The sequence below is a fragment of the Somniosus microcephalus genome, chromosome 21, assembly GCF_052327205.1.
Source record: "Somniosus microcephalus isolate GS21.2 chromosome 21, FLI_Smic_1.0, whole genome shotgun sequence".
NCBI classification, from domain to species: Eukaryota; Metazoa; Chordata; class Chondrichthyes; order Squaliformes; family Somniosidae; genus Somniosus; species Somniosus microcephalus.
The window spans coordinates 5,139,240-5,162,578 of record NC_141007.1 but is presented as its reverse complement, the minus strand read 5'-3'; the positions used below and the strand labels follow the sequence as shown (position 1 = coordinate 5,162,578).

General features: G+C 54.8%; 1 protein-coding gene across 1 annotated transcript in view; it reads left to right on the top strand.

The window, feature by feature from the left end:
- Positions 1–20,918, top strand: part of mrps7 (mitochondrial ribosomal protein S7) — a 1,172,241-nt gene extending 1,151,323 nt beyond the window's left edge. The window contains exons 2-5 of the mRNA XM_085963216.1: positions 1,412–1,603; positions 2,618–2,681; positions 18,673–18,840; positions 20,416–20,918. Of these exons, the coding sequence (XP_085819342.1) occupies positions 1,412–1,603; positions 2,618–2,681; positions 18,673–18,840; positions 20,416–20,637 (646 nt within the window). The 3' untranslated portion in view covers positions 20,638–20,918. The remainder of the gene's footprint in view (positions 1–1,411; positions 1,604–2,617; positions 2,682–18,672; positions 18,841–20,415) is intronic.
- Positions 20,919–23,339: the final 2,421 nt, after the last annotated feature.

The following is a 23,339-nucleotide window of genomic DNA, read 5'->3' as shown; positions in this document are numbered from 1 at the left end:
CGGGGGGAGAGAGAGAGAGAGACGGGGGGGGAGAGAGAGAGAGACGGGGGGGAGAGAGAGAGAGACGGGGGGGGGAGAGAGAGAGAGACGGGGGGGGGAGAGAGAGAGACGGGGGGGGGAGAGAGAGAGAGACGGGGGGGGAGAGAGAGAGAGACGGGGGGGGGGGAGAGAGAGAGAGACGGGGGGGGGAGAGAGAGAGAGAGACGGGGGGGGGAGAGAGAGAGAGAGACGGGGGGGGGGGGAGAGAGAGAGAGAGACGGGGGGGGGGAGAGAGAGAGAGAGACGGGGGGGGGAGAGAGAGAGAGAGACGGGGGGAGAGAGAGAGAGAGACGGGGGGGGAGAGAGAGAGACGGGGGGGAGAGAGAGAGAGAGAGAGGGGGGGAGAGAGAGAGAGAGGGCAGGGAGAGAGAGGGGGGGGAGAGAGAGAGAGAGGGCAGGGAGAGAGAGGGGGGAGGGGGAGAGAGACGGGGAGAGAGAGAGAGACGGGGGGGGAGAGAGGGAGACGGGGAGAGAGAGACGGGGAGAGAGAGACGGGGAGAGAGAGAGAGAGACGGGGGGAGAGAGAGAGAGACGGGGGGAGAGAGAGACGGGGGAGAGAGAGAGAGAGAGAGATGGGGGAAGAGTGAGAGAGAGACGGGGTAGAGAGAGAGAGAGAGAGAGAGAGTGACGGGAGAGAGAGGGAGATGGTGGGGAGAGAGAGAGAGAGAGACCGGGGAGAGAGGGAGATAGCAAATTGAGAAAAACCTTGACTATGTACAGACTTAGTGAGCATAGCCTGGCCATCGAAAAAGGCAGACACAGACAGACCCGGCTGCCAAGAGAGGACAGGATATGCTCTCGCTGCAGTCAGGGAGTGGTGGAGACAGAGATGCACTTCCTCACTGCTTGTAGAAAATATCAGGGCATAAGGGGGAATTTCTACCCAAAATTCATAAAAATATGCCCTGAATTCAAAAATTTGAATGACGACCAAAAACTCCCATACCTATTAGGGGAACAGAGAAATTGAGTAACCTTAGTGGCAAACTATGTTACAGCTTGCCATAAACAGAGGGACAACCATTAAATCTAAGAGAAGAGTATATACATATTATATGAGTGTATATTTATACACACAGGGATATATCTGTTTATACACTGTATGGATAGATCTGCATTTGTGTTGAACCATAAATGTTTTTTTCGGTGCTTTGGCAACATAAGATGTACCTTGTCTTGCCAATAAAGCAATTTGAATTGAATTGAGAGAGAGACACTGGGGGGGAGGGAGAGAGAGACACTGGGGGAGAGAGACTGGGGGAGAGAGAGAGACTGGGGGTGTCCGGGGGACGGGTGCGGGGTGGTGTCTGGGGGTGGGGGGTCGTATTGCAGGGTCCTGTCTCCTGGTGTTAAATTACTGAGGTGTCCCCAGGGTGATGCCGGTGCGGTGGTCGCGCTACAACCCCTATTACCTGGAGCCTGAAATCACCAAGGAGCAGCACCGGACCCCGTCCGCCGAGCTCGGGCCGGAGGAGAGGGCGGCACTCGAGCTCAAGGCTGTTCGACCGATAAAGGCTGCACTGAACAACCGGACCAGCAGCGTCTTCAGTGATCCCCTGATCAGGTCAGTGACAACCTGAGAATCAACCCCGCCGCCTGTCTGTGTCTGTCCCGCTGTCTGTGTCTGCCTGTCTCCATGTATGCCAGTGGACGCGGTAACAGTGAGCACCATCGGGGGTAAATTGAAGGGGTGGGATTTACCTGAGCCTGTCTGAGATAGTGAGCCCAGAATTAACGATGGCCCCTGTTTATTTTAATATTGGCTACTGGCGGTGGATGACAATCCTATTCTGCTTACTCCTTTCAAAAGGCAGAAAACACAACCTGCCAGACTAAAGCTCCATGGTAAAACTCATAGATTAATTTGGAAGTAATATATAAGGAATCAGCAGAACACAGCAAGTTACTGAAACTGCAGCACTTAAAACAATAAAGATAGAATCAGAGCATCAGATGGAGGAGCGGCGTTCCATAATTACACTCCATAATCCTTTCACTTCTAGTCAGGCACATGTTATTGTATGGAATTATTTAGTGGAACATAGGATTTACTTAAACAATGGGCGGTATATGGATCAGCCATGGTGGAACAGGCTCCGGGGCTGAACGGCTTACTCCTGTTCCTATGTTCATTCCTCCTTCCGAACATATTTCTTGTACAGCTTGCTAAACAACTGGACTTTTAGATGAAACTGTCTTAATAAAGGTTGAGACATTCAGTGCCAGTGGTGGTACTTGGCACACTGAACTGGACCTGCCGACCTGCCCGCTGTCCAGGAGGCTGCTGCCACTTCCCACCACACTGCACAGCTTTACTCAATCTACTGGTTCCTTAAACTTCACGCATGACAAATTGTGACCCTCAGTGTGTCCATCCTAGCACAGCGCTCCGACTGTGGGTAGAGGAGCATCGTCAGAATTCCCAGTAAATTTGTTTGTGCGAGACTCGCACTTTGGATCTCTGTTTCTAGTTTTTCAGTCCTGATCTAACACTCCGCTTTATCTTTAATTACCTTGAAGTTGACGAGTTTAAATAGTAAACCAAGGAAATAACACTTTTTATTATAAATTCTTTCAGCAAATTCACCAACATGATGATGCAGGGAGGTCAGAAATTGCTGTCCAGATCGATCATGAGCAAGGTAACGGCCGATTGTTCCCTCAGTGTGTCCAACAAACTGCACGGCTTGTACTTTGATTCTGGGCAGGAATGGGAATGAGAGCAGGGAGGGAGAAGGGGATCTCTGGGGAATGAGGGAGAACAGGATCTCTGGGGAATGAGGGAGAACGGCATCTCTGGGGAATGAGGGAGAGCGGGATCTCTGGGGAATGAGGGAGAACAGGATCTCTGGGGAATGAGGGAGAGCGGGATCTCTGGGGAATGAGGGAGAACAGGATCTCTGGGGAATGAGGGAGAACAGGATCTCTGGGGAATGAGGGAGAACGGCATCTCTGGGGAATGAGGGAGAACGGGATCTCTGGGGAATGAGGGAGAACGGCATCTCTGGGGAATGAGGGAGAAACAGCATCTCTGGGGAATGAGGGAGAATGGCATCTCTGGGGAATGAGGGAGAACGGGATCTCTGGGGAATGAGAGAGAACGGGATCTCTGGGGAATGAGAGAGAACGGGATCTCTGGGGAATGAGAGAGAACAGGATCTCTGGGGAATGAGAGAGAACAGGATCTCTGGGGAATGAGGGAGAACGGGATCTCTGGGGAATGAGGGAGAACGGGATCTCTGGGGAATGAGGGAGAACGGGATCTCTGTGGGAAATGAGGGAGAACGGCATCTCTGGGGAATGAGGGAGAACGGGATCTCTGGGGAATGAGGGAGAACGGGATCTCTGTGGGAAATGAGGGAGAACGGGATCTCTGGGGAATGAGGGAGAACGGGATCTCTGGGGAATGAGGGAGAACGGGATCTCTGGGGAATGAGGGAGAACGGCATCTCTGGGGAATGAGGGAGAACGGGATCTCTGGGGAATGAGGGAGAACGGCATCTCTGGGGAATGAGGGAGAACGGGATCTCTGGGGAATGAGGGAGAACGGCATCTCTGGGGAATGAGGGAGAGCGGGATCTCTGGGGAATGAGGGAGAACGGGATCTCTGGGGAATGAGGGAGTGATGCGCTATCAATTCTAATAAGAGGCTGAGCAGAGTTCAGAACGACAGGCTTTTATTAACTACTGAATTGCACTTCAGACAGATCAGGACTATGCCTCTAGTGGACGACCGAATGCCAGGAGCTGCCATGCGGCCGTCCTTATACTCGGTAGCCGAGGGCGGAGTCAGCTGAGGCATAGTCAGACATAACAGTTAAACAAGAGTGAACGACAACAACAACAACAACGTGAACTACAGTGGTTTACCACATTCACCCCTCGTTTAAAATTAAGTCCGGCGGGGTGAAGTGTATCAAAAGTTCGAGTAGGCGAGTCTGTCGGGCGGCCTCGTTTGCCGTCGAGATCTTCGTGGCGACGGTTGCGATGTTACAGATTCCAACGACGCGTCTTGAGCGGGGTCGGGCACCGGTGTATCGTCCCCTTTGGTGTTGGGTGGGCGAGTGGACTCCGGCTGGTCCTGGGGTCGCGGCATGCCGTCTACTGGGGTGGAATGGACAGGGGTGAGAATTTGGTCTACTGAATTTTGGGCCGTGTCGAAGGGGGTCGTGGTGGAGGGCAATGGTGACGGGTCAGTGGACCCCGAGGGTGCCAGATCTCTAATGGAGACTGTATCCTCCCGCCCGTCCGAGTATGCCACGTAGGCGTACTGGGGGTTGGCATGGAGGAGGTGAACCTTCTCTACCAGGGGAGCCGTTTTGTGGGACCTTACATGCTTCCTCAGCAGGACGGGCCCTGGGGACGTCAGCCAGTGTGGTAGTGAGGTACCGGATGTGGACCTCCGGGGAAAAACGAACATTCGCTCATGGGGGGTGGCGTTGGTGGCCGTACACAGCAGTGACCGGATGGAGTGGAGCGCATCAGGTAGGACATCCTGCCAACGGGAGGTCGGAAGGCCCCTAGATTTTAAGGCTAGGAGGGCCGCCTTCCAAACCGTCGCGTTTTCTCTTTCAACCTGTCCGTTCCCCCGGGGGTTGTAGCTGGTGGTCCGGCTTGAGGCAATACCTCTCATGAGCAGGTACTGACTGAGTTCGTCGCTCATGAAGGACGAGCCCCGGTCGCTATGAATATAGCTGGGAAAACCGAACAGAGCAAAGAGGTTGTGCAGGCATTTAATGACCGTAGCGGTGGTCGTGTCCGGGCAGGGGATGGCGAAAGGGAAACGGGAGTACTCATCAACTATGTTGAGGAAGTACACATTACGGTCAGAGGAGGGGAGGGGCCCTTTAAAGTCGACACTCAGGCGCTCAAAAGGGCGGGTGGCCTTGATCAGGTTTGCTCTGTCAGGCGTATAGAAGCGTGGCTTGCACTCTGCACAGACTGGGCAGCTCCTGGTCATGGTCCTGACCTCCTCGATGGAGTAAGGCAGGTTGCGGCCTTTAATGAAATGGAAGAACCTGGTGACCCCCGGGTGGCAGAGGTCGTTGTGGAGGCCCCGTAGTCTATCGATCTGCGCGGTGGCGCATGTGCCTCGCGATAGAGCATCTGAGGGTTCGTTGAGTTTCCCGGGCCGGTACAAGATGTCGTAATTGTAGGTGGAAAGTTCAATTCTCCACCTCAAAATCTTGTCATTTTTGATTTTGCCCCTCTGCTTGTTGTTGAACATGAAAGCGACTGAACGTTGGTCAGTAAGCAGGGTAAATCGTTTTCCAGCCAGGTAGTGCCGCCAGTGGCGCACCGCCTCCACAATGGCCTGGGCCTCCTTTTCCACAGAGGAGTGTCTGAGTTCGGAGCCCTGGAGGGTTCGTGAAAAAAAGGCCACGGGTCTTCCCGCCTGGTTAAGGGTAGCGGCCAGGGCAAAGTCGGATGCATCGCTCTCCACCTGGAAGGGGATGGACTCGTCTACCGAGTGCATGGTGGCCTTGGCAATGTCGTCTTTTATACGGTGAAAGGCTGAGCGGGCCTCCGCCGTCAGGGGGAAGGAAGTGGACTTGATAAGTGGACGGGCTTTGTCCGCATAATGAGGGACCCACTGGGCGTAATAGGAAAAGAAGCCCAGGCACCTTTTGAGGGCCTTGAGACAGTGGGGCAGGGGAAGTTCCATCAATGGGCGCATCCGGTCAGGGTCAGGGCCGATGACTCCGTGTTCCACCACGCAACCAAGGATAGCGAGGCGGGCTGTGCGGAATATGCACTTTTCCTTGTACGTGAGGTTTAGGAGTTGGGCCGTGCGAAGGAACTTATCAAGATTGGCGTCATGGTCCTGCAGGTCATGGCCGCAGATGGTCACGTTGTCCAGGTAGGGAAACGTGGCCTGTAACGCATTCTCGTCGACCATCCGGTCCATCTCCCTCTGGAAGACGGAGACACCGTTGGTGACGCCGAAAGGAACCCTGAGGAAGTGAAAAAGACGGCCGTTTGCCTCGAAAGCTGTGTACTGGCGGTCCTCAGGGCGGATAGGGATTTGGTGATATGCTGCCTTGAGGTCAATGGTCGAGAAAACGCGATATTGCGCTATCTTATTAACCATGTCGGCTATGCGGGGGAAGAGGGTATGCGTCCAACTGGGTGTACTTGTTGATAGTCTGGCTGTAGTCAATGACCAGGCGCTGCTTGTTGCCAGTCTTAACGACTACCACCTGAGCTCGCCAGGGGCTGGTACTATCCTCAATAATCCCCTCTTTCAGGAGCCGTGTCACCTCAGATCTTATGAAGGATCTGTCCCCGGTGCTGTATCACCTGCTCTTTGTGGCGATAGGCTTGCAGTCGCGGGTGAGGTTGGCGAACAGGGGGGGGGGGTGATTTTGAGGGTGGAGAGACTACAGGTGGGGCGCGGCGGGCAATTTAAAAACTGCTGGTTGCAGACAGTGAGCGGGGGAAGAGGTCCACCGTATGTCAAGGTGACGCTCTTAAAGTGACAATGAAAGTCCAACCCCAGCAGAACGGCAGCGCAGAGATGTGGCAGGACGAATAGCTTTACATTTTTATAAACGGAGCCCTTCACCGAGAGGGTCACTACGCAGTAGCCGCCGACGTCTGCTGAGTGAGATTTTGAGGCCATGGAGATCCGATGACGCGTTGGCCGGACCGAGAGGGAATAATGCCGTACCGTATCAGGGTGTATGAAGCTCTCCGTGCTCCCGGAATCAAAAAGGCAAGTTGTGGCGCGGCCATTTACCTGGATGTCCATCGTGGACCTGGCTAGCTGATGGGGTCTGGATTGATCCAGCGTAATGGAGGCCGCTGTGGAGTCGGGAGCGTCGCTGTAGAACCCCGGTGAGGCGGCGGTGGGTGAGTCGGGGGCCCGTTGGCAAAATGGCGGACAAAATGGCGGCGTCGGAGAAGAAGGACAAAATGGCGGCGCCCATGACGATCCCGATCCCCACGAGGCTGGAGGAAGGCAAGATGGCCGCTCCCACGAATCGCACGCGGCGCTGCTGGAGGTAGGGGTCTTCTGACTTCTGCAGACGCCAGCGTAGTGTCCCTTCTTACCGCAGGCAGAGCAGACCGCGTTTTTCGCCGGGCAGCGCGCCCTGGGGTGTTTGGTTTGGCCACAGAAATAACATTTCTGGCTCGGGCGGGACATCGCTGCAGCAGTTGAGGCCGGGGCCCGTGGCAGCGCCGCGTCCCAAGATGGCGGCGGCTGCGGCATCCATGAGGCGGCCGCGCGGTCCGGGGAGTAGGCCTCCATGTTCCGGTGGGCTACGTCCAACGAAAGGGTGAGTGAAATCGCCTTCTTCAGGTCGAGCTTGCTACTTTCCAGCAGTCGCTGCCGTGTGTGAGTGGACCTGAGGCCCGCAACGAGGGCGTCACGGATGAGCTCCTCCGTATGTTCCGTGGCTGATACTTGCTTGCATTCGCAGGCTCGGCCGAGTTCCTTCAGCGCCCGTATGTATGCTTCTGTGGGTTCCCCGGGCTGTTGTTTGCGAGACCCCAGGAGATGTCTTGCGTAAACATAGTTGACCGGGCATGCGTATTGCTCCTTCAAAATGTCGATAGCCCCCTGGTAGCTCGTAGCGTCCCGGATAAGGGCAAAAGCTCGGTGGTTTACTTTAGAATTCAGCACCCTGAGCTTGTCGGCGACGGTCTCGCCGGATGCAGCCAGAAAGGACTCAAAACAGTTCAGCCAGTGCGAGAACTTAGCAGTCGAGTCTGGTTCTTGCGGGTCGAGTTCCAGGCACTTGATCTTAAGTATCTGCAGCATCGTTATTATTATTATTATTTTTTTTTTTTCAGTAGTTAATAAAATTGATGCGCTATCAATTCTAATAAGAGGCTGAGCAGAGTTCAGAACGACAGGCTTTTATTAACTACTGAATTGCACTTCAGACAGATCAGGACTATGCCTCTAGTGGACGACCGAATGCCAGGAGCTGCCATGCGGCCGTCCTTATACTCGGTAGCTGAGGGCGGAGTCAGCTGAGGCATAGTCAGACATAACAGTGAAACAAGAGTGAACGACAACAACAACAACAACAACAAGTGAACACAGTGAACTACAGTGGTTTACCACAGGGAGAACGGGATCTCATAGAATCATAGAAAGTTACAGCACGGAAGGAGGCCATTTCGGCCCATCGTGTCCGCGCCGGCCAACAAAGAGCTATCCAGCCTAATCCCACTTCCCAGCTCTTGGTCCGTAGCCCTGCAGGTTGGAGCATCCCAAGTGCACATCCAAGTACTTTTTAAATGTGGTTAGGGTTCCTGCCTCTACCACCCTTTCAGGCAGTGAGTTCCAGACCCCCACAACCCTCTGGGTGAAGACATTTCCCCTCAAATCTCCTCTAAACCTTCCCCCAATTACTTTAAATCTGTGCCCCCTGGTTTTTGACCCCTCTGCTAAGGGAAATAGGTCCTTTCTATCCACTTTATCTATGCCCCTCATAATTTTATACACCTCAATAAGGTCTCCCCTCAGCTTCCTCTGTTCCAAGGAAAACAGACCCAGCCTATCCAGTCTTTCCTCATAGCTCAGATTCTCTACTCCCAGCAACATCCTTGTAAATCTCCTCTGTACCCTCTCTAGTGCAATCACATCTTTCCTGTAATGTGGTGACCAGAACTGCACGCAGTACTCTAGCTGAGGCCTAACTAGTGTTTTATACAGTTGAAGCATAACCCCCCCTGCTCTTGTATTCTATGCCACGGCTAATAAAGGCAAGCATTCCGTATGCCTTCTTAACCACCTTATCTACCTGGCCTGCTACCTTCAGGGATCTGTGGACATGCACTCCAAGGTCTCTGTTCCTCTACACTACTCCGTGTCCTACCATTTAATGTGTATTCCCTTTCCTTGTTAGCCCTCCCCAAATGCATTACCTCACACTTCTCCGGATTGAATTCCATTTGCCACTGTTCTGCCCACCTGACCAATTTATTGATATCTTCCTGCAGTCTACAGCTTCCTTCTTCAGTATCAACCACACAGCCGATTTTAGTATCATCTGCAAACTTCTTAATCATACCCAATATATTCAAGTCTTGATCATTGATATATACCACAAAAAGCAAGGGACCTAGTACTGAGCCCTGCGGAACCCCACTGGAAACAGCCTTCCAGTCACAAAAACACCCATCAACCATTACCCTCTGCTTCCTGTCTCTGAGCCAGTTTTGAATCCAACTTGACACTTTGCCCTGGATCCCATGGGCTTTTAACTTCGTGACCAGTCTGCCATGTGGAACCTTATCAAAAGCCTTGCTAAAGTCCATATACACTACATCAAACGCACTACCCTCATCTACCCTCCTTGTTACCTCCTCAAAAAATTCAATCAAGTTTGTCAGACACGACCTTCCCTTAACAAATCCATGCTGACTATCCTTGATTAATCCGTGTCTTTCTAAATGAAGATTTATCCTGTCCTTCAGAATTCTTTCCAATAATTTCCCCACCACCGAGGTTAGGCTGACTGGCCTGTAATTACTTGGTCTATCCTTTTCTCCCTTTTTAAACAAGGGTACCACATTAGCAGTCCTCCAGTCCTCCGGCACCTCACCTGAAGCCAGAGAGGATTGAAAAATGATGGTCAGGGCCTCTGCTATTTCCTCTTTTGCTTTGCTTAACATCCTGGGATACATTTCATCCGGGCCTGGGGATTTATCCACTTTTAAAGCTGCTGAACCTCTTAATACTTCCTCTCTCACTATGTTTATTTCATCTAATATTTCACACTCCTCCCCAGATAGCAATGTCTGCTTCGCCCCTCTCCTTTGTGAAAACAGACACAAAGTATTCATTAAGAACCCGACCGACGTCTCCCGCCTCCACACACAGATTACCCTCATGATCTCTAATAGGCCCTACCCTTTCTTTAGTTATCCTCTTACTCTTAATATATTTATAAAACATCTTTGGGTTTTCCTTGATTTTACTTGCCAAGAATTTTTCATGCTCTCTCTGCTTACCTAATATCCTTTTTAATTGCACCCCTACACTTTCTGTACTACTCTAAAGATTCTGGAGTATTTAGCCCTCGGTATCTGTCATACCTTTTTTTCTTTATCCTACCCTGTATGTCCCTAGATATCCAGGGGGCTCTAGGTTTGTTAGTCCCACCTTTTTTCTTTAAGGGTACATATTTGGTCTGAACCCTCCGGATCTCCTCCTTGAATGCCCCCCACTGCTCTGACACTGATTTACCTTCAAGTAGCTGTTTCCAGTCCACTATGGCTAAATCCCCTCTGAGCTTAGCAAAATTTGCTTTTCCACAATTTAGAATTTTTATTTCTGGTCTATCCTTGTCCTTTTCCATAACTACCTTAAATCTAACAGAATTATGGTCACTAGCACCAAATTCTCCCCCACTGATACGCCTTCTACCTGCCCAGCTTCATTCCCTAAAACTAAGTCCAGAACTGCCCCCTCCCTTGTTGGGTTTGCTACACACTGGCTAAAAAAGTTTTCCTGGATGCATTTTAGGAATTCCGCACCTTCTATACCCTTCACACTAATTTTATCCCAGTTAATATTGGGGTAGTTGAAATGCTCTACTATTACTGCCCTATAGTTTTTGCAGTTCTCAGAAATTTGTCCACATATTTGTTCTTCTATCTCCCTCTCACTGTTTGGGGGTCTGTCGTACACTCCCAGCAGTGTGATCACCCCTTTTTTGTTTTCAATTCGACCCATATGGCCTCGTTTGATGATCCCTCCAACATATCATCTCTCCTCACAGCTGTAATAGTTTCTTTAATCAATACCGCGACCCCCCCCCTCCCTTTTTACCTCCCTCTCTATCTCATCTGAAAATCCTGTAACCAGGAATGTTGAGCTGCCACACCTGCCCCTCATTCAGCCACGTCTCTGTAATAGCTATAATATCATAGTCCCAAGTATCTACCTGTGTCCTCAGCTCCTCTGCCTTGTTCGCTATACTCCTTGCATTGAAGTATATACCATTTAGTACAGGCAAACCTCCTTGTTGACTACTATCTAGCCCTTGATTCCTCTGTCCTTCCAATTTACTTTCTATGTTTTTGTTTTCCAATTCCAGTTTTTCTTCCCTCCCTATTGACTCAATACTTAGGTTCCCATCCTCCTGCCAAGCTAGTTTAAACCATCCCCAACAGCACTAGAAAACCCTCCCGCGAGGATATTGGTCCCGTTCTCGTTGTGGTGCAACCCGTCTGGCTTGTAGAGGTCCCACCTCCCCCAGATACGTTTCCAATTCCTCAGGAATCTAAAGCCCCCCCTCCTACACCATCTCTCCAGCCACGCATTCATCTGCTCTATCTTCCTATTTCTGTACTCACTGGTAGTAATCTGGAGATTACTACCTTTTGAGGTCCTGCTTTTTAACCTCTTTCCTAGCTCCCTAAACTCTGCCTCCAGGATCTCATCCCTCTTCCTACCTATGTCGTTGGTACCGATATGGACCACGACTTCTGGCTGTTCACCCTGCAGCCGTTCAGTGACATCCTTGACTCTGGAACCAGGGAGGCAACATACCATCCTGGAGTCACGTCTGCGGCCGCAGAAACGCCTGTCTGCTCCCCTAACTATTGAATCCCCTATCACTATTGCTCTCCCTCTCCTCTTCCCCCCCACCCCGCCTGTGCAGCTGAGCCCTCCATGGTGCTGTGGACTTGGCTCTGACTGCACTCCCCAGAGGAACCATTGCCCTCACCAGTACTCAGCACCGAATACTGGTTGGTGAGCAAGATGTGCTCCTGCACTACCTGCCTGGTGGTCCTCTTTTGTCTGACGGTCACCCATTCCCTCTTTGCCTGCACACTCTTAAGCTGCGGGGTGACCACCTCCCGAAACGTGCTATCCACGTAGCTCTCAGCCTCGCGGATGCACAGCAGTGACTGCAGCCACCGCTCAAGCTCCGTAACCCGGTGCTCGAGCTGCTGTAGCTGGCGACACTTCCTGCACATGTGGTCGTCCAGACCACGGGAGGTGTCCAGGACTTCCCACATGGCACAGGATGTGCATTCCACGGTGTGAGCTGCCCTGCCATACCTGTAACAGACTCTGTGGGGAATGAGGGAGAACAGCATCTCTGGGGAATGAGGGAGAACGGCATCTCTGGGGAATGAGGGAGAACGGGATCTCTGGGGAATGAGGGAGAACGGGATCTCTGGGGAATGAGGGAGAACGGGAGATCTCTGGGGAACGAGGGAGAACGGGAGATCTCCGGGGAACGAGGGAGAACGGGAGATCTCCGGGGAACGAGGGAGAACGGGAGATCTCCGGGGAACGAGGGAGAACGGGAGATCTCCGGGGAATGGGAGATCTCCGGGGAACGAGGGAGAACGGGAGATCTCCGGGGAGCGAGGGAGAACGGGAGATCTCCGGGGAACGAGGGAGAACGGGAGATCTCCGGGGAACGAGGGAGAACGGGAGATCTCCGGGGAACGAGGGAGAACGGGAGATCTCCGGGGAACGAGGGAGAACGGGAGATCTCCGGGGAACGAGGGAGAACGGGAGATCTCCGGGGAACGAGGGAGAACGGGAGATCTCCGGGGAACGAGGGAGAACGGGAGATCTCCGGGGAACGAGGGAGAACGGGAGATCTCCGGGGAACGAGGGAGAACGGGAGATCTCCGGGGAACGAGGGAGAACGGGAGATCTCCGGGGAACGAGGGAGAACGGGAGATCTCCGGGGAACGAGGGAGAACGGGAGATCTCCGGGGAACGGGAGATCTCTGGGGAACGAGGGAGAACGGGAGATCTCTCCGGGGAACGAGGGAGAACGGGAGATCTCTGGGGAACGAGGGAGAACGGGAGATCTCCGGGGAACGGGAGATCTCCGGGGAACGAGGGAGAACGGGAGATCTCCGGGGAACGGGAGATCTCTGGGGAACGAGGGAGAACGGGAGATCTCTCCGGGGAACGAGGGAGAACGGGAGATCTCTGGGGAACGAGGGAGAACGGGAGATCTCTGGGGAACGAGGGAGAACGGGAGATCTCCGGGGAACGGGAGATCTCTGGGGAACGAGGGAGAACGGGAGATCTCCGGGGAACGAGGGAGAATGGGAGATCTCTGGGGAACGAGGGAGAACGGGAGATCTCTGGGGAACGGGAGATCTCTGGGGAACGAGGGAGAACGGGAGATCTCCGGGGAACGAGGGAGAACGGGAGATCTCTGGGGAACGAGGGAGAACGGGAGATCTCTGGGGAACGAGGGAGAACGGGAGATCTCTGGGGAACGAGGGAGAACGGGAGATCTCCGGGGAACGAGGGAGAACGGGAGATCTCCGGGGAACGAGGGAGAACGGGAGATCTCCGGGGAACGAGGGAGAACGGGAGATCTCTGGGGAACGAGGGAGAACGGGAGATCTCCGGGGAACGAGGGAGAACGGGAGATCTCCGGGGAACGGGAGATCTCTGGGGAACGAGGGAGAACAGGAGATCTCTCCGGGGAACGAGGGAGAACGGGAGATCTCCGGGGAACGAGGGAGAACGGGAGATCTCCGGGGAACGAGGGAGAACGGGAGATCTCCGGGGAACGGGAGATCTCTGGGGAACGAGGGAGAACGGGAGATCTCGGGAACGAGGGAGAACAGGAGATCTCTGGGGAACGAGGGAGAACGGGAGATCTCTGGGGAACGAGGGAGAACAGGAGATCTCGGGAACGAGGGAGAACAGGAGATCTCTGGGGAACGAGGGAGAACGGGAGATCTCTGGGGAACGAGGGAGAACAGGAGATCTCGGGAACGAGGGAGAACGGGAGATCTCTGGGGAACGAGGGAGAACGGGAGATCTCCGGGGAACGAGGGAGAACGGGAGATCTCCGGGGAACGAGGGAGAACGGGAGATCTCCGGGGAACGAGGGAGAACGGGAGATCTCCGGGGAACGAGGGAGAACGGGAGATCTCCGGGGAACGAGGGAGAACGGGAGATCTCCGGGGAACGAGGGAGAACGGGAGATCTCCGGGGAACGAGGGAGAACGGGAGATCTCCGGGGAACGAGGGAGAACGGGAGATCTCCGGGGAACGAGGGAGAACGGGAGATCTCCGGGGAACGAGGGAGAACGGGAGATCTCCGGGGAACGAGGGAGAACGGGAGATCTCCGGGGAACGAGGGAGAACGGGAGATCTCCGGGGAACGAGGGAGAACGGGAGATCTCCGGGGAATGGTTCTCGACCCTTCCGCCAATGGGAACAGTTTCTCTATCTGCTCTGTCCAGACCCCTGATGATTTTGAACACCTCGATCAAATCTCCTCTCAATCTTCTCTGCCCAAAGGAGAACAACCCCAGCTTCTCCAGTCTATCAACGTAACTGAAGTCCCTCATTCCTGGAATCATTCTCGCAAATCTTTTCCGCACTAGTGCTCTTGCAGAGAGCCGGCACGGGCTCGATGGGCCGAATGGCCGCCTTCGGTGCTGTAACCATTCTATGAATCACCCTTAAACCAACACATTTCAATCTGATGTTCTTACTCATCCCCTTACTTCGCTTTCACGACCAGAGATGGCGCTGTACCCCAGTGTTACACAGTGACAGACCTGTACCCACCAGTACTGTACCCCAGTGTTATAGTGACAGACCTGTACCCACCAGTACTGTACCCGTGTTATACAGTGACAGACCTGTACCCACCAGTACTGTACCCGTGTTATAGTGACAGACCTGTACCCACCAGTACTGTACCCCAGTGTTACACAGTGACAGAGCTGTACCCACCAGTACTGTACCCCAGTGTTATACAGTGACAGACCTGTACCCACCAGTACTGTACCCCAGTTAGTGACAGACCTGTACCCACCAGTACTGTACCCCAGTGTTATACAGTGACAGACCTGTACCCACCAGTACTGTACCCCAGTGTTATACAGTGACAGACTTGTACCCACCAGTACTGTACCCCAATGTTACACACTGACAGACCTGTACCCACCAGTACTGTACCCGTGTTATACAGTGACAAACCTGTACCCACCAGTACTGTACCCCAGTGTTATACAGTGACAGACCTGTACCCACCAGTACTGTACCCCAGTGTTATACAGCGACAGACCTGTACCCACCAGTACTGTACCCCAGTGTTATACAGCGACAGACCCGTACCCACCAGTACTGTACCCCAGTGTTATACAGCGACAGACCTGTACCCACCAGTACTGTACCCCAGTGTTACACAGTGACAGACCTGTACCCACCAGTACTGTACCCCAGTGTTATACAGCGACAGACCCGTACCCACCAGTACTGTACCCCAGTGTTATACAATGACAGACCTGTACCCACCAGCACAGTACCCCAGTGTTACACAGTGACAGACCTGTACCCACCAGTACTGTAACCCAGTGTTATACAGTGACAGACCTGTACCCACCAGTACTGTACCCCAGTGTTATACAGTGACAGACCTGTACCCACCAGTACTGTACCACAGTGTTACACAGTGACAGACCTGTACCCACCAGTACTGTATCCGTGTTATACAGTGACAGACCTGTACCCACCAGCACAGTACCCCAGTGTTACACAGTGACAGACCTGTACCCACCAGTACTGCAGCCCAGTGTTATACAGTGACAGACCTGTACCCACCAGTACTGCACCCCAGTGTTATACAGCGACAGGCCTGTACCCACCAGTACTGTACCCCAGTGTTATACAGTGACAGACCTGTACCCACCAGTACTGTACCCCAGTGTTATATAGTGACAGACCCGTACCCACCAGTACTGTACCCCAGTGCTATACAGTGACAGACCTGTACCCACCAGCACAGTACCCCAGTGTTACACAGTGACAGACTGATGCGCTATCAATTACTCATAATAGACTGAGAGTTAGAAGAGTAACCAAAGGCTTTTATTAACAACAGAATGGAGGTCTGCCTCGAGTGGTCGACCGGTCCAGGATACCAAGGGCTGGGGAGCAGTCACCTTTATACGAGGACCTGTGGGAGGAGTCAGCCGAGGCATGTCCAGGCATGTACACAGTGGAATACAAACAGGACAAACAGGAATACAAACAGTGGTTTACCACACAGACCTGTACCCACCAATACTGTACCCCAGTGTTATACAGTGACAGACCTGTACCCCACAGTACTGTACCCCAGTGTTATACAGTGACAGACCTGTACCCACCAGTACTGTACCCCAGTGTTATACAGTGACAGACCCGTACCCACCAGTACTGTACCCCAGTGTTACACAGTGACAGACCTGTACCCATCAGTACTGTACCCCAGTGTTATACAGTGACAGACCTGTACCCACCAGCACAGTACCCCAGTGTTATACAGTGACAGACCTGTACCCATCAGTACTGTACCCCAGTGTTATACAGTGACAGACCCGTACCCACCAGTACTGTACCCCAGTGTTACACAGTGACAGACCTGTACCCACCAGTACTGTACCCCAGTGTTATACAGTGACAGACCTGTACCCACCAGCACAGTACCCCAGTGTTATACAGTGACAGACCTGTACCCACCAGTACTGTACCCCAATGTTATACAGTGACAGACCTGTACCCACCAGTACTGTACCCCAGTGTTATACAGTGACAGACCTGTACCCACCAGTACTGTACCCCAGTGTTATACACTGACAGACCTGTACCCACCAGTACTGTACCCCAGTGTTATACAGGGACAGACCTGTCCCCACCAGTACTGTACCCCAGTGTTATACACTGACAGACCTGTCCCCACCAGTACTGTACCCCAGTGTTATACACTGACAGACCTGTACCCACCAGTACTGTACCCCAGTGTTATACAGCGACAGATCTGTACCCACCAGTACTGTACCCCAGTGTTATAGTGACAGACCTGTACCCACCAGTACTGTACCCGTGTAATACAGTGACAGACCTGTACCCACCAGTACTGTACCCCAGTGTTATACAGTGACAGACCCGTACCCACCAGTACTGTAACCCAGTGTTATACAGTTACAGACCTGTACCCACCAGTACTGTACCCCAGTGTTATACAGTGACAGACCTGTACCCACCAGTACTGTACCCGTGTTATAGTGACAGACCCGTACCCACCAGTACTGTACCCCAGTGTTATACAGTGACAGACCTGTACCCACCAGTACTGTACCCCAGTGTTATACAGCGACAGACCTGTACCCACCAGTACTGTACCCCAGTGTTATACAGCGACAGACCCGTACTGTACCCCAGTGTTATACAATGACAGACCTGTACCCACCAGCACAGTACCCCAGTGTTACACAGTGACAGACCTGTACCCACCAGTACTGTATCCGTGTTATACAGTGACAGACCTGTACCCACCAGCACAGTACCCCAGTGTTAGACAGTGACAGACCTGTACCCACCAGTACTGCACCCGTGTTATACAGTGACAGACCTGTACCCACCAGTACTGCACCCCAGTGTTATACAGCGACAGGCCTGTACCCACCAGTACTGTACCCCAGTGTTATACAGTGACAGACCTGTACCCACCAGTACTGTACCCCAGTGTTATACAGCGACAGGCCTGTACCCACCAGTACTGTACCCCAATGTCATAGTGACAGACCTGTACCCACCAGTACTGTACCCCAGTGTTATACAGTGACAGACCTGTACCCACCAGTACTGTACCCCAGTGTTATACAGTGACAGACCTGTACCCACCAGTACTGTACCCCAGTGTTACAGTGACAGGCCTGTACCCACCAGTACTGTACCCCAGTGTTATACAGTGACAGACCTGTACCCACCAGTACTGTACCCCAGTGTTATACAGTGACAGACCTGTACCCACCAGTACTGTACCCCAGTGTTATACACTGACAGACCTGTCCCCACCAGTACTGTACCCCAGTGTTATACACTGACAGACCTGTACCCATCAGTACTGTACCCCAGTGTTATACACTGACAGACCTGTACCCATCAGTACTGTACCCCAGTGTTATACAGTGACAGACCTGTCCCCACCAGTACTGTACCCCAGTGTTATACACTGACAGACCTGTACCCATCAGTACTGTACCCCAGTGTTATACACTGACAGACCTGTCCCCACCAGTACTGTACCCCAGTGTTATACACTGACAGACCTGTACCCATCAGTACTGTACCCCAGTGTTATACACTGACAGACCTGTACCCATCAGTACTGTACCCCAGTGTTATACAGTGACAGACCTGTCCCCACCAGTACTGTACCCCAGTGTTATACACTGACAGACCTGTACCCATCAGTACTGTACCCCAGTGTTATACACTGACAGACCTGTCCCCACCAGTACTGTACCCCAGTGTTATACACTGACAGACCTGTACCCATCAGTACTGTACCCCAGTGTTATACACTGACAGACCTGTACCCACCAATACTACCCCAGAATATATGGTTGTGCTGGATGCTTTTTCCAGTCGCAGTGGTGTGGGAGCTCTCCCAGGCTGCAACCCATTCTGTACCTCTGTAATGTTGCTGTGCCAGGTGTGGATGGGAGCTGCCCCTTCGCCGATGTGCCGGCTGGTTCTGCTTTCATATTTTAATGAGGTTGGGGGTTTGTGAAGTGCCAGTGCTCTGTGCCCATTGCTGTTGGAGGACAATGTGGGGAACCCAGGAGACTTGAGCGAAGTTATTGTGTGGTCTGGCCTAATGAGATGGTTGTGTTCCCTAGACTTTTGAAGCCATTAAACGGAAGCAGATTGAACGTTACCACAAGGCCCCAGAGTCTGAGAAGGACGTCATCGAGTGTAACCCGCACAAGATCTTCCACCAAGCTCTGGAAAACTGTCAGCCTGTCATTGGGTTAAGCAGCATACAGCGAGGGGGCAAGTCTTACCAGGTGCGCCTGTCCACTGCCATTGGGCACACAATGCCGTTTGTCATCCTGTTCTTTGGTTTTAGTTTGTCTCTTGCCTCTCCTGTGCTCCGTGCCCCTGGCCCTGCGTCTTACTCTGAGTTAGTCTGGCACACCCCAGCCACCCTTTGAACCCTGCACAAGTGGCCATTCTTCAGGTGCAAGTCTAGACAGCAAGTGTTGCCAGGCTGAGTCTAGACAGCAAGTGTTGCCAGGCTGAGTCTAGACAGCAAGTGTTGCCAGGCTGAGTCTAGACAGCAAGTGTTGCCAGGCTGAGTCTAGACAGCAAGTGTTGCCAGGCTGAGTCTAGACAGCAAGTGTTGCCAGGCTGAGTCTAGACAGCAAGTGTTGCCAGGCTGAGTCTAGACAGCAAGTGTTGCCAGGCTGAGTCTAGACAGCAAGTGTTGCCAGGCTGAGTCTAGACAGCAAGTGTTGCCAGGCTGAGTCTAGACAGCAAGTGTTGCCAGGCTGAGTCTAGACAGCAAGTGTTGCCAGACTGTCCAGTCCCTGTCTGCCCCGGGTGATCCTGCTCTTTCTTGACTGGTGCACACATGTACATGCACACATTTATATACATGCGTGTACATGAATGCAGCCGGTGTGCGCGCGCACACTTGTATACAAGTGTACACACACACCACCTGTGGGCAGTCAGATGCTTCCAGCAAAGTTCAGCAATATGAATTCTGGCCCGTTCTCTTCTCACCACAAGCCTCGGTCACTGAGGCCTGCTGTGTTGCCCCAGTGTCGCCCCACGCCAGGGATTGAACCCACCAGTTTCTTGTTTGTGAAAGAAAGACTTGCATTTCTATAGCGCCTTTCACAACCTCAGGACGTCCCAAAGCGCTTTACAGCCAATGAAATACTTTTGAAGTGTAGTCACTGTTGTAATGTAGGAAACGCGGCAGACAATTTGTGCTCAGCAAGATCCCACAAACAGCAATTTGATAATGACCAGATAATCTGTTTTTAGCAATGTTGGTTGAGGGATAAATATTGGCCCAGGACACCAGGGAGAACTCCCCCTGCTCCTCTTCAAATAGTGCCGTGAGATCTCTTACATCCACCTGAGAGAGCAGACGGGACCTCGGTTTAAAGTCTCATCTGAAAGACAGCGACTCCGACAGGGCGGCGCTCCCTCGGTACCGCCCCTTCGACACTGCGGTGCTCCCTCGGTACTGCCCCGCCGACAGCGCGGCGCTCCCTCAGTACCGCCCCTCCAGCAGCACGGTGCTCCCTCGGTACCGCCCCTCCGGCAGCGCGGCGCCCCCTCGGTACCGCCCCTCCGACAGCGCGGCGCTCCCTCGGTACCGCCCCTCCGGCAGCGCGGCGCTCCCTCGGTACCGCCCCTCCGACAGCGCGGCGCTCCCTCGGTACCGCCCCTCCGACAGCGCGGCGCTCCCTCGGTACCGCCCCTCCGACAGCGCGGCGCTCCCTCGGTACCGCCCTAGGAGGGTGGGCCTGTGTTATGAGCTTGAGTCTTTGGAGTAGGGGTGAGTCTCAGCTCCTCGCTGGTTCACCGGTGGAGCCACAGTTATTTTTATTTACTTTTTGTTACAGGTTCCGACACCTCTTAAGGATAGCCGGCGGCGTTTCCTGGCCATGAAATGGTTAATTACTGAATGCCGTGAGAACCGGCACCGGCGCACTCACATGGACGAGAAGCTGTCCCAGGAGCTGCTCGCTGCGTTTCATAACGAGGGCAATGTGGTGAAGAGGAAACACGACCTTCACAAAATGGCCGAGGCTAATCGAGCCTTTGCCCACTACAGGTGGTGGTGAGACTCTGCACAGATCGGCCATTGAGCCGGGAGACTGCGGGCTGTCCACATTGGCAGTGTGCAAATTGTCACTTTCCACCCTCGCAGATGCCAATCTGTCCTCAAAGATCCAGCAGAAGAATAAACCAGCAACCCACGCTGAAGGGAACGGAACTGTATCGTCATCGGAGTTCAAAGTGTGGATTGCTTTACAGTGACCGTGTAAAATAAACTGTGCAGAGACTGTGTCTGTCCCGGGGGGTGGGGAGTGACTGGGGCACAGTGTCTGTCCCGGGGGGTGGGGAGTGACTCGGGCACAGTGTCTGTCCCGGGGGGTGGGGAGTGACTCGGGCACAGTGTCTGTCCTGGGGGGTGGGGAGTGACTCGGGCACAGTGTCTGTCCCGGGGGGTGGGGAGTGACTCGGGCACAGTGTCTGTCCCGGGGGGTGGGGAGTGACTCGGGCACAGTGTCTGTCCCGGGGGGTGGGGAGTGACTCGGGCACAGTGTCTGTCCCGGGGGGTGGGGAGTGACTCGGGCACAGTGTCTGTCCCAGGGGGTGGGGAGTGACTCGGGCACAGTGTCTGTCCCGGGGGGTGGGGAGTGACTGGGGCACAGTGTCTGTCCCGGGGGGTGGGGAGTGACTCGGGCACAGTGTCTGTCCCAGGGGGTGTGGAGTGACTCGGGCACAGTGTCTGTCCCAGGGGGTGGGGAGTGACTCGGGCACAGTGTCTGTCCCGGGGGGGTGGGGAGTGACTCGGGCACAGTGTCTGTCCCGGGGGGGTGGGGAGTGACTCGGGCACAGTGTCTGTCCCAGGGGGTGGGGAGTGACTCTGACACAGTGTCTGTCCCAGGGTGTGGGGAGTGACTCGGGCACAGTGTCTGTCCCGGGGGGTGGGGAGTGACTGGGGCACAGTGTCTGTCCCAGGGGGTGGGGAGTGACTCGGGCACAGTGTCTGTCCCAGGGGGTGGGGAGTGACTCGGGCACAGTGTCTGTCCCGGGGGGTGGGGAGTGACTCGGGCACAGTGTCTGTCCCGGGGGGTGGGGAGTGACTGGGGCACAGTGTCTGTCCCAGGGGGTGGGGAGTGACTGGGGCACAGTGTCTTTCCCGGGGGGTGGGGAGTGACTCGGGCACAGTGTCTGTCCCAGGGGGTGGGGAGTGACTCGGGCACAGTGTCTGTCCCGGGGGGTGGGGAGTGACTGGGGCACAGTGTCTTTCCCGGGGGGTGGGGAGTGACTCGGGCACAGTGTCTGTCCCGGGGGGTGGGGAGTGACTGGGGCACAGTGTCTGTCTCGGGGGGTGGGGAGTGACTGGGGCACAGTGTCTTTCCCGGGGGGTGGGGAGTGACTCGGGCACAGTGTCTGTCCCAGGGGGTGGGGAGTGACTCGGGCACAGTGTCTGTCCCGGGGGGTGGGGAGTGACTGGGGCACAGTGTCTGTCCCAGGGGGTGGGGAGTGACTGGGGCACAGTGTCTTTCCCGGGGGGTGGGGAGTGACTCGGGCACAGTGTCTGTCCCGGGGGGTGGGGAGTGACTCGGGCACAGTGTCTGTCCCGGGGGGTGGGGAGTGACTCGGGCACAGTGTCTGTCCCGGGGGGTGGGGAGTGACTCGGGCACAGTGTCTTTCCCGGGGGGTGGGGAGTGACTCGGGCACAGTGTCTGTCCCAGGGGGTGGGGAGTGACTGGGGCACAGTGTCTGTCCCAGGGGGTGGGGAGTGACTGGGGCACAGTGTCTGTCCCAGGGGGTGGGGAGTGACTGGGGCACAGTGTCTGTCCCGGGGGGTGGGGAGTGACTCGGGCACAGTGTCTGTCCCAGGGGGTGGGGAGTGACTCGGGCACAGTGTCTGTCCCGGGGGGTGGGGAGTGACTGGGGCACAGTGTCTTTCCCGGGGGGTGGGGAGTGACTCGGGCACAGTGTCTTTCCCGGGGGGTGGGGAGTGACTCGGGCACAGTGTCTGTCCCGGGGGGTGGGGAGTGACTCGGGCACAGTGTCTGTCCCGGGGGGTGGGGAGTGACTCGGGCACAGTGTCTTTCCCGGGGGGTGGGGAGTGACTCGGGCACAGTGTCTGTCCCGGGGGGTGGGGAGTGACTCGGGCACAGTGTCTGTCCCAGGGGGTGGGGAGTGACTGGGTCACAGTGTCTGTCCCGGGGGGTGGGGAGTGACTGGGGCACAGTGTCTGTCCCGGGGGGTGGGGAGTGACTCGGGCACAGTGTCTGTCCCGGGGGGTGGGGAGTGACTGGGGCACAGTGTCTGTCCCGGGGGGTGGGGAGTGACTGGGGCACAGTGTCTTTCCCGGGGGGTGGGGAGTGACTCGGGCACAGTGTCTGTCCCAGGGGGTGGGGAGTGACTCGGGCACAGTGTCTGTCCCGGGGGGTGGGGAGTGACTGGGGCACAGTGTCTGTCCCAGGGGGTGGGGAGTGACTGGGGCACAGTGTCTTTCCCGGGGGGTGGGGAGTGACTCGGGCACAGTGTCTGTCCCGGGGGGTGGGGAGTGACTCGGGCACAGTGTCTGTCCCGGGGGGTGGGGAGTGACTGGGGCACAGTGTCTTTCCCGGGGGGTGGGGAGTGACTCGGGCACAGTGTCTGTCCCGGGGGGTGGGGAGTGACTCGGGCACAGTGTCTTTCCCGGGGGGTGGGGAGTGACTCGGGCACAGTGTCTGTCCCGGGGGGTGGGGACTGGGTGTATTTGCTGTTACTGAGTGTTCCTGAGCAAGGTGGACGGGTT